The following is a 16,660-nucleotide window of genomic DNA, read 5'->3' as shown; positions in this document are numbered from 1 at the left end:
GGGATTAAGATCCTAAACGTGGGGGAACTAGTTGCATCCTCCTAAATAGTCTGCTTTAACTGGGTGTTTATTGGTCAGCTGACTGCTATCTGTTCTGGCTGTGTTTGGTAAAACTATAAATCTCCAGTTATTGTTATGCAAAGCACTTTAAAAACAAAGTCTTAAAATGCTTTAAAAAGACTTTTCATTTATATTTGATGTAAATGACATATTTTATTTACGTACTTCTTGTGTAAAGAAAGTTGGCCAGTGGCATGTTTCTAAAACAAGAGAAGGATTAAAGACCAGCCGTGAGTCATAACGGAAACTTTATTGACTGTTCAGTTTACAAAGTTGTCCTGCATCAAATTGATTGCAGTACAAACCAGGAACAGAAATAGAAGGCCACACAGTACAGCTGAGGGAATGAATAAAAAATTAAAACCACTTCTTCAGTTGCTGAAATAATGGAGAGAGGAGAGACGGAGAAGGAAACAGCTGCAGAGAAAAGCAGATATGAAAGAGAGAAATGAAATTATCAAACACAAACCTTCACAGAAGGAGATAATTACACTTGCCACAGCTCCACGTAACGCTGCAGAAATGACTGACATCATTTACGGGTTTATCATAAAACAGAATGCAAAATAACACATGGTTTATTTCCACAATTGATTCTCGCCGCACCAAAACATTTTGACTGTGTCTTAATCTCGCAGCAAATGAGCCGCCTTCTCCAGTCAAGTGTGAAACCAGACGCTTACAGCTCCAGCTTTATTCTTACGACACTGCGGAGGACCTTCTGCAGCAAAACAGTCTGCTTGAGCTCAAACATAAAAGAAATAATAAATCACAGATAAAGACGTCGCCGATAGACACCGATGAGAGCGAGATGAATCTCCAGGAAATTGGAGAACGCCGCCCATTGACCGACGGAGGCTGCGGTGGGTACAGAATAAGGATGTATGCCCTTTTTAGGATGTGGGAGGCTGGAAGGTCTTGGATGTAGCAAGCATGGCTCGCACTTTGGCCATCAGATCCTGAAAGACAGAAGCAAAAGGCGCATTTTTTAAAACCAGCGATATTATAGAAGGCATTCAAAACTGCTAAACGAATTCGGTCAAACCAATTCTGCGGTTTATGGTTATTTTGGTAAGATGCTAAGGAAAGGGCAGGAACGACCAACGTTTTCTTCTCTTGAGTGAAGCATAGCAGAATTCAGCGCTGCCCCTCCCTCACCTGTTGCTGTGCACCGTGGGTCAGCAAGCTAAAAGACTATCTTCCCACACTTAAAGGTTATAGCTATAACTTTTTTCCGTCAAAACGGTTAATTTTTCAAAATTAATACATCCACAGAACGCCTGGAGTGGTGCAGAATACAAGTAAGAATTTTACTGAAAAATGTATATATAGTAAATAAATATAGGACAAAGATAGTTCTGCAAACTGACTATTCTGGAAATGTTCCCCCTTAATTGTCATAGTATGACATTTTTTTCCCATAATATTACCACTTCTGTCTTTTTTTTTTTTACTTTATTCTCCTATGACTTTTTTTCTCATATTAGTAATTTCATCTCTTTAATACAGTGTCAGACTGGCGACCTGTCCAGGGTGTACCCCGCCTCTCGCCCGGTGAATGCTGGAGATAGGCACCAGCAACCCCCACGACCCCATGAGGGATTAAGCGGGTCAGAAAATGGATGGATGGATCTCTTTAATACTCCCCCCAAAAATCTGTTGCTAATCTGTGTCTATACCAGATCTTAAAAGGTTCACAAAGGTTAGATATATATATATATATATATATATATATATATATATATATATATATATATATATATATATATATATATATATATATATATATATATATTTCTGACCAGAGAATAACATTTTGACACTTATTAAACAGTTATTATATTAGTTAAAAGAAGAACAAAACAAAATACAACCCTGATAAAGAAATGGCCAAACTCTAGCCTTAGGTCAGAGAAAGGTGACAGCGCTGTGAGTTGAAGACAGCCCAGAGGTAAACAGAGCAGTATATTGGCTTCCTGTTATGTCGTGCAGATAGCGAGGAGTGTTACAGTTGTAATAATTCACAATACCATGAGGATTTATTGGAAGGCAGGAAGCAAAGAAGACCACGTTAACACCTCTGTCAGGATACATGAGGCGGTGCACAGCTATGTGGCTTAACAACAGGAAGATGACCTGTGCCTGAAGAGCTGCTGAAACCTGCGTAACAGATATCGCTCTGCTGTGGCATTTGTTATGACTTGGCCATTTTGTAGGTGAAGAACAGAGATATTCCTAGTCTGTGGTGGCTTTATATTCGAGTACTTCCATTATAATTGTGACTGGTCATTTATATTTACTGACACATGCTGTGAACAAACAGCATGGGGCCTCGCAGAGGAGCTGTCACCGGGGAGGCATTTACAGCATGACCCTGAACTGTAATTATGCATACAGATCAAATAGGAATAAGTCGAGGATGAATATTGTCCCGAGTCATTTATTAGCTGAAAAATAAAACTCATTGAAGTGACTGTAAGCAACTAAGTGAACAGCATAGTTGCTAGCAAGGTACAGGTAGGAGCACAGAACAGCTACAGCGCTGTTTTTTTTTCCCCTGCTAGTGCTGCTCCAAGTCAGTTCACCCTTTCATCTCGTCTTACTTAACGTTCCTCAGAAGGATGACAGAACAAATTCACACCTGCAAGTCTTGCTCAAAGCTTGCAAATCTGTGAAACAGAAGCTGGGCTAAAACTAAAGGTGACGCTAAAAGTGGAGCAGTGCTGCTTTGGCATCGAGAGACGTGACAGCTGCTGCTTCGTTCATGTATACTCACCATATTTTTTACGTTCCCACAAAAGCCGGTCACAGAAACCATTTTAGTAAGTTTAAAAAAACAAAAAAAACAAAAACATACTAATCGTTCACACATCATCTGACAGCATCAAAATAAGGGTTTTTTCATCTTACACTGTCATTTGCCATACACGGTAAGGATAAGTGTTTTCCTCCAGCTCAAATAATTATTAAAACAATTAATTTTAAAATACAGAAAAGTTATTTATGTTCATGGCAGATTGAATTTTAAAGTCACTTTTTATTCAGCCAAGCAGTTTGTTTCTGATAGAAAATAGCACATTCATCTCTCAAAAGATAAACAAGCAAAAGGAATTTTTTTAAGAGGAAATTGACTGAGGACATTATTTTGATTTCTCTTTGTGGTTTGTACAAAACAGAATTGAAAAAAGATGCATTTGGCTGCATGCATCTTCTGTTTTTGATTATTTTATTCCGACTTGAGATTATAACGTGATAATTTAATGCAGACCCATGCCTACTCTGTGCCAACGAACATTTCCAGTGAATTCCCTCCATCAGTGTTTTTAAGATTTACCTAAGCAGATCCTCTATTTTTTTCCTTCAAGCCCAACTGATCTGCAATCAGAGCCTAAACCAGAGCAACCCTTGGACTGATATGTAAACTAATTACCATCACTTAAAATAACTGACAACAGGGATTAGGCTGATGTTGTAACGCTTTTCTGTTGTCTTTGCAGTGAGTTACAGCTCCTCAATGAATAATTATTCTGTGTATAATTAATCAAACAACTCCCTGAGGCGTGAAAAGGCCTGGTAGTAACACCACTCCCACAGGGAATCAACTAAGCAGCTTGCTGTGGCCGCAAGCTCGCTGATTTGTTTTTGTCCCGACTTTGCTGGAAACGTGCGTTTAATAAACGCAGCCGATAAATTGTGAGGAATGTGTCTGTCGGTGCAGAGCGACGCAGGGGATTCTGGCCAAATGCCATAGCCTTGACAAAAAGGACAATATAACGAGAACCATGTTTGCCTTTTGTTGCTGCACGGTGGCGTCCATCTTGAATCTGCTGGAAAAGGTCAGAATACCCACTAAGTTCTCCCTGACAGATTGATAACGTTATTGCCCACTTCAGCGAAATGACTAAAAACAAAACTTTTATTTCTGAGGCAACCGGTGTGTTGAAATGAAACATAAAATGAGAATCTGCAGAAAAGTTGCAGTTGTAAGCAGAAGAATTTAAGATCCAACACAGGAAGCAGCTGAAAACTTTTGTTTTAAGACCTCCTTTCCCTTCCACCTTCAGTTTCAGGTAGACTTTAGAAATTCTGCTGACTGGCAGCCAAATGCTTGCATTGCAGAAAAGGAAGTGTTAATTTGCATTGCGTCCCACGAGTGATTCATACATGCATGGACAAAATTCCACCCCTGAACTCGCCTGACAGACGAGACAAATTAACAGCTGTAATCACACGGGGGAAGGAGCTGTCACATCAAATTACTCAAAAGGTCATTGTTTTTTTCTGGAAAGCCCTGATGTGTCTGAGCAAACATAGGACACAGGATCCTCACCAAATTGAGCAAATAATGCTCAAACTTTAACTCGGCTCCTCAGCAGATAATGTGTTGGGAAACGAGATTGTAGTGCAAAAAAATATTTTTATACAGTGGTCTGCAAAATCATTCACCCCTGTTGGCATTTTTCATGTTTTGTTGCCTCACAACCGGGAATTACAATGGATTGAGAGCTTGGGTTGTTTTATTTAAAAAGCAAGCCAATAAGTCTGAAGTTGTTATTCCTTTTATTGTGAGACAAATACCAAATAGGACAAAATAGCAAAATTCTTCCTAGTGCATAAAAGTCCAGTACCTTGCGGAGCCATTTTTTATGGCTATTACATCTGCCAGTGGCTTTGGATGATAAGAAATTGTATTTTATAAATTAAACTTAGTTTGTTTTTTTACATGTTTTGTAGTCTTTTATGACTTGTTTAAATAGTTGTCATCAGGCTTTCTACAGTCTACTTGTTAAATACACCAACTGGTCACTTTATTAGGTATACCTGTGAAATGCTATTTTTACCACTAATAGCAAACGAGCCAAACACATGTTGAACACAACTTGCTGAAGGTCAACTCGAGCATCAGAATGAGAAAGAAACAGGATTTAAGTGACTTTGAAAGTAGCTTGTTTGTTACGGTTGGAGGGGAAACAAATTTTGTTTGATGCAGAGATGTTGACATGGGCAAATCTGAATCGTTTAACAACTCTCAACACTTGAGAGTTGTTAAACGATTGAGAATCTTCACCAGCAAGACTTGATTATATTCATGTGTGACCTACTTGTGAGGAAAGCATAATGTGGAAGCAGAATGCATTTAGATGTCGCACCCAGACACTTTAAAGGGGACATATGCAAAACAAACTTTTTTAACCCCTTCAATACATTTTGTTGTGTACTTCGAGTCTCTTGGAATGCAGCTGAATTTAGTCTGTCCAAGTGCTGTGTAGCTATCTTTAGATTCAGTTTGAGTCATATTTTTAAAGCTGTTCCATTTTCTCTGCTTTCGATTTCTTTCTTCTTTTTTTTTTTTACTATTATGTTGCAGTATTTGCTGGCAAACAGCTAAACAAAGTCACAGAGGTTTTGCTTACCAATTTCCTGAATCCGCCATTTTTACTTCTCAGAGTGATTTTGTAGTCCAAGTTGAAAGTATGCCAAAATTACAAGTAGACAATAATTCAGTTGCCCATTATATCGTTCCCCAGCCAACCCAACCCTCCAAAGAAAAAATGGTTGAACGGGGTGAAGTGGAACGCTCTGTGACCTGGAGGGGGCCAGGGTGCGAGTGCCTCCTTTAGATTTAAAGAGACGGCACCAAAACGAGTTGCTCTCAGACTCACCTCATAACAGAGGTAAAACGTGGGCCATATGGGTAAATTAACAAGGATTTCAGACCAAAGTATTGCAGGTCCACTTTATATCTACCACAGCTGAATGATTTCAATGTGAAAAGGCAGAATTGAAAAGCATGTTAATGTCCTCTTTAAAGGTGAACACAAGGTTACATGGACTGCATCACCAGGAAAACGACTTGGACAAAAGCCACACTATATACAGTCTGTGTATAACTAAAATGAAAGATAGATTCTAAAAGAAAACAAACATGAGGAATCATTTTTAAAAGGTTCCACTGCAGGCCGAAGTGAAACAGCTCTTTTTACCTGCTGCCATAAACCAGAAGACCATCGAGCTAGTAATGTCAAAGTTTCTGCCCCAACTCTGAAAAGTTGGGCCAAGTCAGTTACAAAGCATATTCCCGATTTTACTGCGAATCCTCCATGAGCACCCAGCAAGCTTGAGCTCAAGTAATGACTCACTACAGCCATAGTATGGAGAATACCATCTCTAGATGAAAACAACATGGAACCAAGAAGCAGATGACCCCAGTTAAATTATATGATGAGCCCTTAGTGAAGACTGTCAGTTCAACGTTTGTCTCTGACATTTAGAGCTGAGCAAAGCATATTTCAGCTTCCCAAAAACAAAACCTCAATGTTAAAAAGCAGGGATAAACTTGGAGTGACAGAGCGCGGGTGGAATGTGTTGTTGCAAATTACAAAGGCACACACAACCCAGAAATTTATTACAAGCAATAAAGGTGCTATTTATTGTGAGGATATATGTCTGGGAGGGAAAAAAAAGCTCCAGTGTTGCTCAGAAAGATGAGTAATATTAATGTTTGAATGACATATCTGGGGCAACCAAAGCTATGTCTAATTATAACAATTGCCGTTTCGTCATCATATAAAAAGTCAATTGGTCAATGCAGACATTACTAACCCATTAGCCTACATTTTGTGCATTTAGACCTATATGTAAATGCATATTAAATTATTTTTTTCTATTTTGAGTAAGGATGAATTTGTAGGGATACCCACACGTATGAGTGACCTTTTCAGGGACACACTTGGAATAAAAGGCTGCTGTACAGCAAAGCTGCCAAAGGACCCTAAAGCTGGTGGTAAGGAGGATCTCATCCATAATGAAAAATCTAAAATAGTTGTATGGGTGAAACCTGAACTGAATTATTTCAAGAGTCAATCTATGATCTGTTAAATTTTTATTCCATTTTGGAGAAGATAAAAAGACTGATCTCGATGGCCTTTGGTGTATAGAAAAAGCAATAAAGTTAGTGCTATTGGCAGCTTTGGTAACGGCTTTTTCAATGTCTTTTTTTTAAAGAAAAAGGTCATCTGTAGTTCAAAACTGAAAATATATAGACAAATAAAACCTGAACTGGAAAACTCAATACTGAATAGATAACTTACAACTGTTTGTGACTGGTACATTTCAATTAACCTTTTGGCATTAAAACCACCTTAGAAGGGTCTTTAAGTTGTGTCACTAAGCAGGACGGAGGGATTGCACTTGATATGTAAAAGAAGTTTTCTTTTTAAATTGGTGGCTCAAAATGAGCATTAATAAACATATCGGGTTTAAACAGCCAAACAAATCATCCCAGCCATACTGCAGTAAATTGGATTATCATTGTCATAATAAATTTGTATCACAACCATTATTGCAAGAAACACCACAAATTACTGTGAGAAAACTGTAGGTTGATATTGGTCCAAACCCAGTCACATCTATCATTATGTCTAGGCTGATGTCCTTCCAATGTATCAGTTTTTCTCAGTTAAAACTTTTTTCAAAACTATCATAATCTGTGGTATGATGTTTTGTCTGCAATTTCTTCTTTTCTGGAACTTGATATTTTTATGTATTTGGTGCTATGGTCGAACTACTGTTCAAAATACTCATACGGTCTGCAGCAATTTAGATGGTCAGATATGTGATTTTTAGTTTTTTAGTTAAAGTTTCTAACTTAATATAAAAAGCAACAGACCGATTTGAAATCTAAAAAAACGGTTAGGAATAACAGATGGAACTGGTTTTATAACCAGGTCTGAACAGATTCACGAAATGCTGTTCACTTATAGCTGGATCCACAATGATGCACGTCATATCGGTTTATCTAACATGCCGATCATCAGTCTGTTCATTTAAGTTGTTCTCTAGTCAAACAAAGCCCTTCATCTAGAACCCTTCGCCTTGCCATGGAGATACATGTCTACTTGATATGTTGGAAAGTAAATGAATAAATACAGAGTTGAATGTGGGATTTCAAAGCATTAAAGAGCCAAGGGTTTAGGCTTTTTGCTAATGTAGTAAGGGTTGTTGCTGGTGTCCTAAGAGTGCTTTACTGCTAAGAATGATCTTGATATGAACATCAAACTACCAAACACTTACACACCTAGCAGGAATAAAGTCTCCTAAACTGCTCCCTTTAGTTCCTTTTAAATGGTCCATCTGAACCTTTCTTTTATCACTGGTGTCAAAAAAAAATGGCACATGCAGGTAATGTGTTTGAGATTTCCAAAAGTTCAATGGTAAACGACTTTCAAGGTTTGCTACTTATCTGTCAACAATACAGGACAGAAAGAAAGCAGAAGAAAGTAGAGGCTATAACAAAGACAAGATTAAGCTGATATTTCAAGACATGCTTCTAAAACATCACATATTGGACGTAAGTAGTCAGTGGTTTAGTATTTGTAGCATGTTCATAAAGGCAAGACAAGAGGTTGTGAGAGATAATAAGTACAAAAACATGGATGTTTTTGTTTTGATCAGCGGGAAACATCAGAAACAAGACACGTGTACTGTTTTTTCTGTGTTGTGTCTGTTACGTCAACTTCAAAGTTTCATACTGAAACTTATTGTCTCTAACACAAGCAGTAGAAGAAAGCTGTGCGAGTTTTCAATAGAGTTTAAATAGCACCAGTGTCTACTGAATAACACTGTTGACCTTCAAGTGTCAAAGCCTCTAATTCTGGCCTACACTGAAGCCTCTCAGCTGCTTTTAGAGTAACAAATCTCATTAGACTTTTTTTTCCCTTCAGTGCTTATTTGGTGAGTAAACATTTCCAATGAAAAACTACAAACAATCTTTATTCCCTAGTTATGAAAGCAAATATATAAATACATATGGATGACAGGGATTAATCCTTCTTAAACAAATATACACAACAAATTACCCTAGAAACAAATTTCTAAATTTATCTTTTGTATTTGGGCCATTTTCAAAGTCTAGTAGGACTGGGCACAGCACGAATGAAGGAATCCGAATGTCACATGCACATTTATGGCTTATGCCAGCACTCGCAAAGCGATTTTCGGCCGTTGCAGATGAAAGACCACGAACGTAGAAAAACCATGGCGAAAAATTTGGTGGTGGCTCTAAAACTGTGGTCTTGCGTCACATTGTGAGACAGGTTCAAGGACGTTGGTGTCTTGCGACCAAAGATAACATGTGATCAATATCTGACAGTGTCAGATATTTAGGATAAATATGTTAGTGGGACAGCTGCTATGACCTACGTCTGTTAATCAGAGCGGAGGTAACCTAGAAGAGTCTCCACAGGTTTCGAACGGAGCTGCCGCACAAATAAAGAAAAAGTGAAAACCTTTTGGGTTTCTGAATCAATACCTGTCAGGGATAACCTGTCCTGTTTGCTCCGATCAGACAACTTTGTTCGATTGGAGCAAACGCACCGCCACAGGGAGAGTCGACAAAAGGCTGCAGACAGGTGCATCTTCGCCTGTCGGGTGTAGATGTCAGGGAGGACAGTGGCAAAGGAGTTAGGGAGGTCGATCCCCCGATCGAACCGTCTCAGTCGTTTTGTCCCCCAGGCAGCCTCGCTTCCGTCAGTCTGCCCCAGGGCAGCTGTGGCTGCAATGTAGCTTATCACCGTCAGGATCTCTGACCACTGCCAGCAGGTAATGCAGGTGAAGTGTGAATGTATGCATGAATGGGTGAATGACTGAATGTACTGTAAAGTGCTTTGGGGTCATTGAACTTGATAAAGCGCTATACGAAGTACAGGTCATTTACTATTTTGTCAGCTGTGTGCATGTACAATTGCACTTCAGTCACAAGCCAGTGACAGGTTTCATTGTTGAGGTCTTGTTGTGTTAGCCTATACAAAGACTGATAAATAATTCCAGCCCCAATGCAGACTTTTATGCATTGAACTAAGGACTTTTTGCCAAACACATTTTTAAATGTATTTTTGAAAGGACATTGTCGTGTGATTAAAGAGGTTCATCTAAAGAGAACTGTTTAATTTATTACTGGACAATATTCAATAGACATTTTTGATTGTGATTTTGCTTTGGAGGGATTTGGGATTGAAGGGTAGAGCATGCAACTGAACTGCTGATTTTGTTTGACTTCATTAAATACAGCTGTGCCGTAGCTGGATGACATACGTGGATGTGGTGCATGCTAATGAAGTTGCTTGTTGCTGTACGCTGTAACGGATTTAGTCGGTGATTGTACAATGTGCACACAGCTGCCGTCTTACCAAACAAAGTATTTTTGACCAAGGTGGAAGAAAATGTTAAAACACAGATTTAAACAAGTCAAAATAAGAGATCATGAAATTAAGCACAAAACTGTGGTTTTCATAATTTCAAAGGAAATCAGCAGAAAGCACCACTAGGCAGTGAGGTATGAAAAGAATCTCAAAGAAACTAACTGGATTCAACAATGGCCATCAACTCAGCAAAGACTTTATACTAGATGTAGTTCTGGATGTTCACGCACGTCTGGCCTCTACAACAGGCTACGCAGCGAAGAAGTAAATCTAAAATAAGTTTTGTTTGAATGAGCTCACTTTTCTCTTTCCGTTATGTACACAATAACTAGTTTTGGAAGCACTCAGAGAGAACAAAAGGGAACAGAAAGGGTTTTTGTCTAATTAGGGTAGCCGCAACACTGAAGTTTCAAACTCAATATAGATGGTAAGAAAAAAATAGTGTGTGCCATTTTTGTTTATATTGTGGAAAAATGTATTAAGACACAGGGTTCTTTCCAGTGAAGAGCAAAAATGATGATTAATTACAATGACAAACCTAACTAACTTCCATTATCAGAGCAAAAACAATAAGTAGAAGACAATTCTGCCCTCATTTACAGAAATATATAATTTAAGTGTCACTTCAGTGTTTGGCAAAACAGTAGACAGGATAGTATAAATGTTAATATACTCTATGGAACAATGTACCTTAGATCCAGCCGAGCAATTATATTATGTTTTTATAGCTGCTTATCTTTGGTGTTTCACCATGTACTTCCATTTGCCTGTTAATTTGCTGTGGATAAAAATACATTTTACTATTCAGGAGCAAATAAAGAACAATTATCTTCTAAAATATATCGGGCATCAAAACAAACTTTCTTTTTAACAGAGTAAAGAAGGATCTGGTCCATGGAACTGTATTTCTCTCTTTCTGGTGATTTGCATTATATTTTCTTCAGTCATCAGCTACAGCAGCAGGGTAGGTTGCTATGGTTTCTTTCTTTTTACCTGCTCTAAATTCTCAGCTTCAGTCTGGTTCCACCATAACCTGTGTTATTATTAGCCACATTAGGGGTTTAGGTTGTTAGGGAAGTACCCCCCCATGTTAACAGAGTTTAAAATTTCCAGCAGCAGCTTTGTTTTAGTCACGTGATCGGCTGCAGGGAAGGGCTGAGTGTCTCTACTATTGCCGCCACAAGTGGGAAAATTTGGGCAAATGTGAATGGGTCAGTTTATATAGATTCTTACGCAAATTAGTATCTTTGAACAATTCAATTATCCCATATTTTAATAGCCCTTTTCCCTATGTTCCTGCATTTATTTATTCTGCCAGGTTTGGGAAGCAATTCTTTATACAACCGTGACAACCTTTTACTTTATGCAACCTCGTCAAACAATATTACATGCCATACCCATGTTCTATTTTCATCACTCCTGTTTTTTCGCCTCTCTCAGAATGTGACGCCTGTCTAGAGATAAATCTGCGTTAGCATACCGGCAGGTAGCCTGTCACCCTTTGAGTGAAGGGAGAAAAATGAATGAGCAGGCCTGTTTTATTGCTGTTATTTTTGTGCTATAAGCAGCACACACTTCAAGAGCAATATTCAAAGATAGTTGGAATTTGCCAAATAAGCATTCTCATATAAAATCTGTGTGTAGCTGACAGGCAAGAAAGTGAAGACTTAGAGCAGTCCTCGGGGCATTTGCAACTCTGTTATAGCGGAAACAAACGACAAATGTGAGTGGGAGAATTCTTCACTAGTTTAAATAAAATAAGCCTGTGGATTCCTCCCATGAGCTACAGCAGGTCATTTGTCCTCTTTTCAGTGTGAGCAAGGAAACACCTCAACACTAAATAGTTTTAACACAGCAGGTGTTGCTTTGATCTTCGGATCTAGGGTTCATCTTTTTATCAAAGCAAAGTCGGGGGCACACACTGCACAATATTAACAAACAGAAACTTCTATGTTATTGTTGGATATTGAGATGAAGATATCCACTGTGGTTAACCTATATTTTCCTTTTGCATCATCACGATGGCACCATCCTTCTTTTTTAGCTGAAGCAACTTGATTACAACCTAAAAGGCAGTGAAAACTCGTCCAACCAGCCTCCTATATCGTTGGCAAACAAAATGTCAGAATGAGAGACATATAACATAAAAGGCTGCCAACTATTATATCCAAGATGGGGTGTTGCATTTTAATATTTAGGTAATACTTCTGTGCAGTTCCACTGCTATTATTTGGCACCTTTTTTACTTTATTACATATTGATTACTTTAATCTCACTGAACTCGGCTTGACTGAATAGATTCTGTGCAGATAAAACTTTAGCTAACATTACATGCTTAGTATGCTAAAATAGAAGGACAACATTTTGACATGGAAAGCACATTCAAGGTAACATCACGTAGCAATTTTTTTTTTACCACCGACCCCTGGAAAGTTGCTCAACACTGGGTCACAGGTTCTCAACAAAACAGGTCAACAAACAAGTCAAAATAGACAAAGGTTTGGGTGTTTCCGTCCCTCAATCCGCTCACAACGATCCTCTGCAAATGGTTGAAAACTCGAGAGCATGTGAGTAACTAAACCTTGAGCCCTGGCTTTTCTGTGAAAGGCACTAGAGAGGAGAAACAACAAACCTTCAGAAATGAATACATATTTTCATGAAAGGAGATCCACCTCCAAGGAACGATGGACGCCTATGTTGGATGTTTTCACTTTTTTAATCGTTCTTTTCTCAGAATAACATCTAGATTGCTTGGGAATGTTAACACCACTCTTCACAGAAAGAAGAAGTGGCATTTTGTTGAAACATATCTGAATGGCCAAAATAGTCAAAAAACAAAAATCTTTAACTGGTTGCTACTTGCTGTTATAAATGAAGCATAATAGAGTTAGATGCTTTTTGCATATTGCTTCTTTTAAAAATACAATACAAACCCAGTGTAATATGCCTTCTCTTCTTGTTGTAGTTACTTTTTTTTAAGAAACTTTAAGCTTCTGTCACATCGTTAAACCTGAAGCATATGTTGGCTTATTAAAAAAAGTGTTTTACATGGGTTCAAACATAAAGAAATGAAGCCAATTTAGTGAAATGCCAGCGCAAATTCTGACAAGAATGTAATTTTGTGAAACATCAACCTCTGTAATGCATTAGAAATTTGTGTTTTAGTTTTGATGGTCCATTAAACATATAGTGTGTACTGAGAATAAAGGTGTAAAACCTACCACTACAATGTTGTGACACAGTTACTGTTTGCAGTGGTTTCGTGGTCTCATATTTATTTATTTTTTATTTACAGCATAAAAACGCACAGAGGAGACGCAATACTTTGGCAGGGATATTTAAAAACTAAGATATGCCTTTTTATTGTGGTATTGTATCCCAATTTGTATCCTCTTTTTACCAGGACTGTACTCTACGTTCCACAAGCACATTAAGTTGCTTTATAAGGTGAATCCTAAGATAACACACTGATGTCTTCCAGAATGATTTTGTAGGTTCTGAAGGAGATGTTGATACTATAAAAAAATGAACTAATATAGCGCTCTCTAAAACAAAAGCTATATAAACGGAATGTGAAAGTGGATAGCACTTTGCATCCTTTCTTTTTTTCATGATGCAAACAAAGAACTCCACTCAGTGCATGTATTGGGTAGGCAGTAAAGTTCAGCACAGGATACATTTGAGATAAAAGCAAAGAACAATACCTGAGTTATTTTGGACTGCACAGAGGATACTATTGAAGAAGACACTGCCTTGTCTTTCTCCTGAGAACCACCCCTGAATAGAACAGAGAGGAGAAATAAAGAGAAAAAAAATCAATTGTGTTAACAGGAGCGAACATGCAATATTCATGATATTTTCTAAAATGCTCAACTTGGACAGGCATCAAGCATAGTAAAAGGAGGAAGGAAGAGCAAAAGAACAGAAATGTAGAAGACAAAGGCATTTGACCTGTAAAAATACAAATATCCATCCAGAGGCCAAACCACCCGGCTAGAAACAGCCGGATATAAAAATCATGCAAACCGTGCCAAAACTCCAGGCTTTAACTTTACCATCATGGTTCTGTCCATAGCTTTTTATTTTCTCTACAGGCCAAACACTTCATAATTTATATATTTTTAAAAAAAAGGAGAACATTGTGCACATCAAGCTGACTGAACACAGCAGGTGAAACTGCAGAAAAGATAGGTACTGATGCTGTGGGGTTTTAGACATTGGTCCAAACTGAAAATAGCCAGCCACATCTATTCAGTCATTTGGTGAGTTGTCTGCAAGGAAAGTCAAAATTTGAAGACCAAATAATAAATACTGAAAAAGGTGAAAAAAAAAAAAAAAAAAAAAAAAAATCTAATCTTGTCCTTGACTGACTGTGTTCATGTCAATACAAAGAACTAAATATTCTCTGAAATCCTTAAAAGAAAAAAACAAAGAAAGCAACAACAAAAAAAAAATACATTTTAGGTAGTTACAAATAAGCATCTTAGCAGAGATAGCAGGGCAAAGTTTGATAAGATCCTAGTTTTCAGCAACACTTTAAAGACAAAGCACTGTGGAGAAGCCTTAGTGCTAGTTTTAGGGAACGATTTGCACGAGGATAAAAAAGCCTTTACGTTATTGAAATGAACAAGCTCTACAAAGTCACGTCGAAGACCAGGACTTGCTTGGGATTGCCTCTGGCCTGTGGTCCCATCCATTAGCAACTGCTCATTTGTGCTGGCAGCAGTTCATGGAGTGCAATCAGTTATTTAGTCAGTAGGTGTTAATCATGTCAGGACCTGGTGCAGTGCAGTTGTTCATACGTGAGATTCTGGCTTGGATATCTGCCACCGTGATTAACCCAGATCCTTGCTCCGACAGAATGCAGCAGTCAACTCTTCAGGCCTTTATACTGTTCATAGCGTTTTGGTACAATGTGATATCTCCTCTTTCAAACTGCTGCGTCTCTTTTGTTCAGTCTCAGTCCAAGGATGTTATTCTCATAGTAGCTACTATAATACTAACATTGTAAGTTTGGATGGTAAGGTGGAAAACAAAATGATACTCGTTTCTGCTTTTATTGTACTGTATAGGGGTTGTCAGAACTGTTGTCTAACAGTATGAAGAGCATACAACTATGGACAATTTGTCCTCGATATTTTCAGTGCACCTTTTGGTTGTCGTGTTTTCTTTATGGCTTTTGCTCATCTTATATCAAAGCATCTCCTTTATTAACATATTGTGAGGTTATAACCACAAACTCCAATGTATTTTATTGGGATTTAATAGGATAGACCCACAAAAAGCAGAACATTTATTTGAAACGGAAAGAAAATGATACATAGAATAAACACATTTGAGCCAGCTTCTGCTGGAGGTTTTTCGTTCCCGCTAGTGGGTGGTTTTTCTTTCCACTGTCGCTCCATGCTTGCTCAGTATGAGGTATTGCTGCAAAGCCATGGACAATGCAGACGACTCTCCCTGTGGCTCTACGCTTCTCCAGGAGTGAATGATGCTTGTCAGGACTTTGAAGCAATCAACTGGTTCCCTTATATAGGAAATGTTTGACCAATCTGTATAATATGATTGATTTAACTTTGTAAAGTGCCTCTAGATGACATGCTTCATGAATTGGCGCTATATAAATAAAATTGAATTGAATTTACAAGGAATTTTTGAAAAATCTGACATGGAACCCACAAATATCCCTAAATAAAACTCAGAGCAACTAACTGTATTTGGACGTCACCAAATTAGTCAACATCCTGTAATATAATGTCAGCAGAAATCCAGTTTTTCTGTAAATGTTTCAGAGGTTTGTTAGAGAACCTTCATGACCAAACGGCATAAGGAAGACCAAAGAAAACACCAGACATTCAGGGATAAATGTGTGGAGAAGGTTAAAGCAGGTTTAGGTTATAAAACCTCACATTTCCCACAGTAATGTTTATTTCATCACCTGAAAACAAAAAAGAGCGTGACAGAGCAAATTGTTGTTGACAATGGCTCTCTGTCCGATCTGACTGAGCTTGAGCTGCTTTGCAAGGAGGGATGGGCAAAAAATATAAGTGTTTAGATGTACAAAACTAGGTGGAAATATACTAGAAACATCTGAATCCGCAACTGCAACAAAAGGTTGTTCAAAAAAGCATCAATTTAGGAGGGCTAAATACAAAAGTAAAACACTTCTCAGACTTTTATTTTAAAACCATTTTTAAAGGTATAAACCCTTTACCTTCCAATTCACAATTTTTACTACTATGTCTAGGTCTATCACAAACAATCCCAATAAAACACAATGCAGCTTGTGGTTGTAGACCAGCATGATCGATTTAAAGGGGTATAAAGAATGTGGCGAAGCACTGTATAGGGTATAAAAGTTCTGGACCGCTAAAAAGTTTGGAGAAAATAACCTTGAGTGG

General features: G+C 38.0%; 1 protein-coding gene across 2 annotated transcripts in view; it reads right to left on the bottom strand.

Annotated features, from left to right (window-relative positions):
• Positions 1-291: 291 nt before the first annotated feature.
• Positions 292-16,660, bottom strand: part of LOC105930962 (splicing factor SWAP) — a 77,750-nt gene continuing 61,381 nt past the window's right edge. The window contains exons 17-19 of one of the 2 annotated variants that reach the window (XM_036140164.1): positions 16,652-16,660; positions 13,964-14,036; positions 292-1,019 (exon numbers count right to left, since the gene is read on the bottom strand). The exon at positions 16,652-16,660 is cut by the window's right edge and continues 129 nt beyond it. In XM_036140164.1, coding sequence (XP_035996057.1) covers positions 954-1,019; positions 13,964-14,036; positions 16,652-16,660 — 148 coding nt within the window. In that variant the 3' untranslated portion in view covers positions 292-953. The remainder of the gene's footprint in view (positions 1,020-13,963; positions 14,037-16,651) is intronic. The other variant, XM_036140165.1, reaches the window with a different exon arrangement.

This window comes from Fundulus heteroclitus, chromosome 8, assembly GCF_011125445.2.
Source record: "Fundulus heteroclitus isolate FHET01 chromosome 8, MU-UCD_Fhet_4.1, whole genome shotgun sequence".
In the NCBI taxonomy this organism is placed as follows: Eukaryota; Metazoa; Chordata; class Actinopteri; order Cyprinodontiformes; family Fundulidae; genus Fundulus; species Fundulus heteroclitus.
The sequence above is the reverse complement of the archived record's forward strand: the minus strand, read 5'-3'. Positions and strand labels throughout refer to the sequence as shown.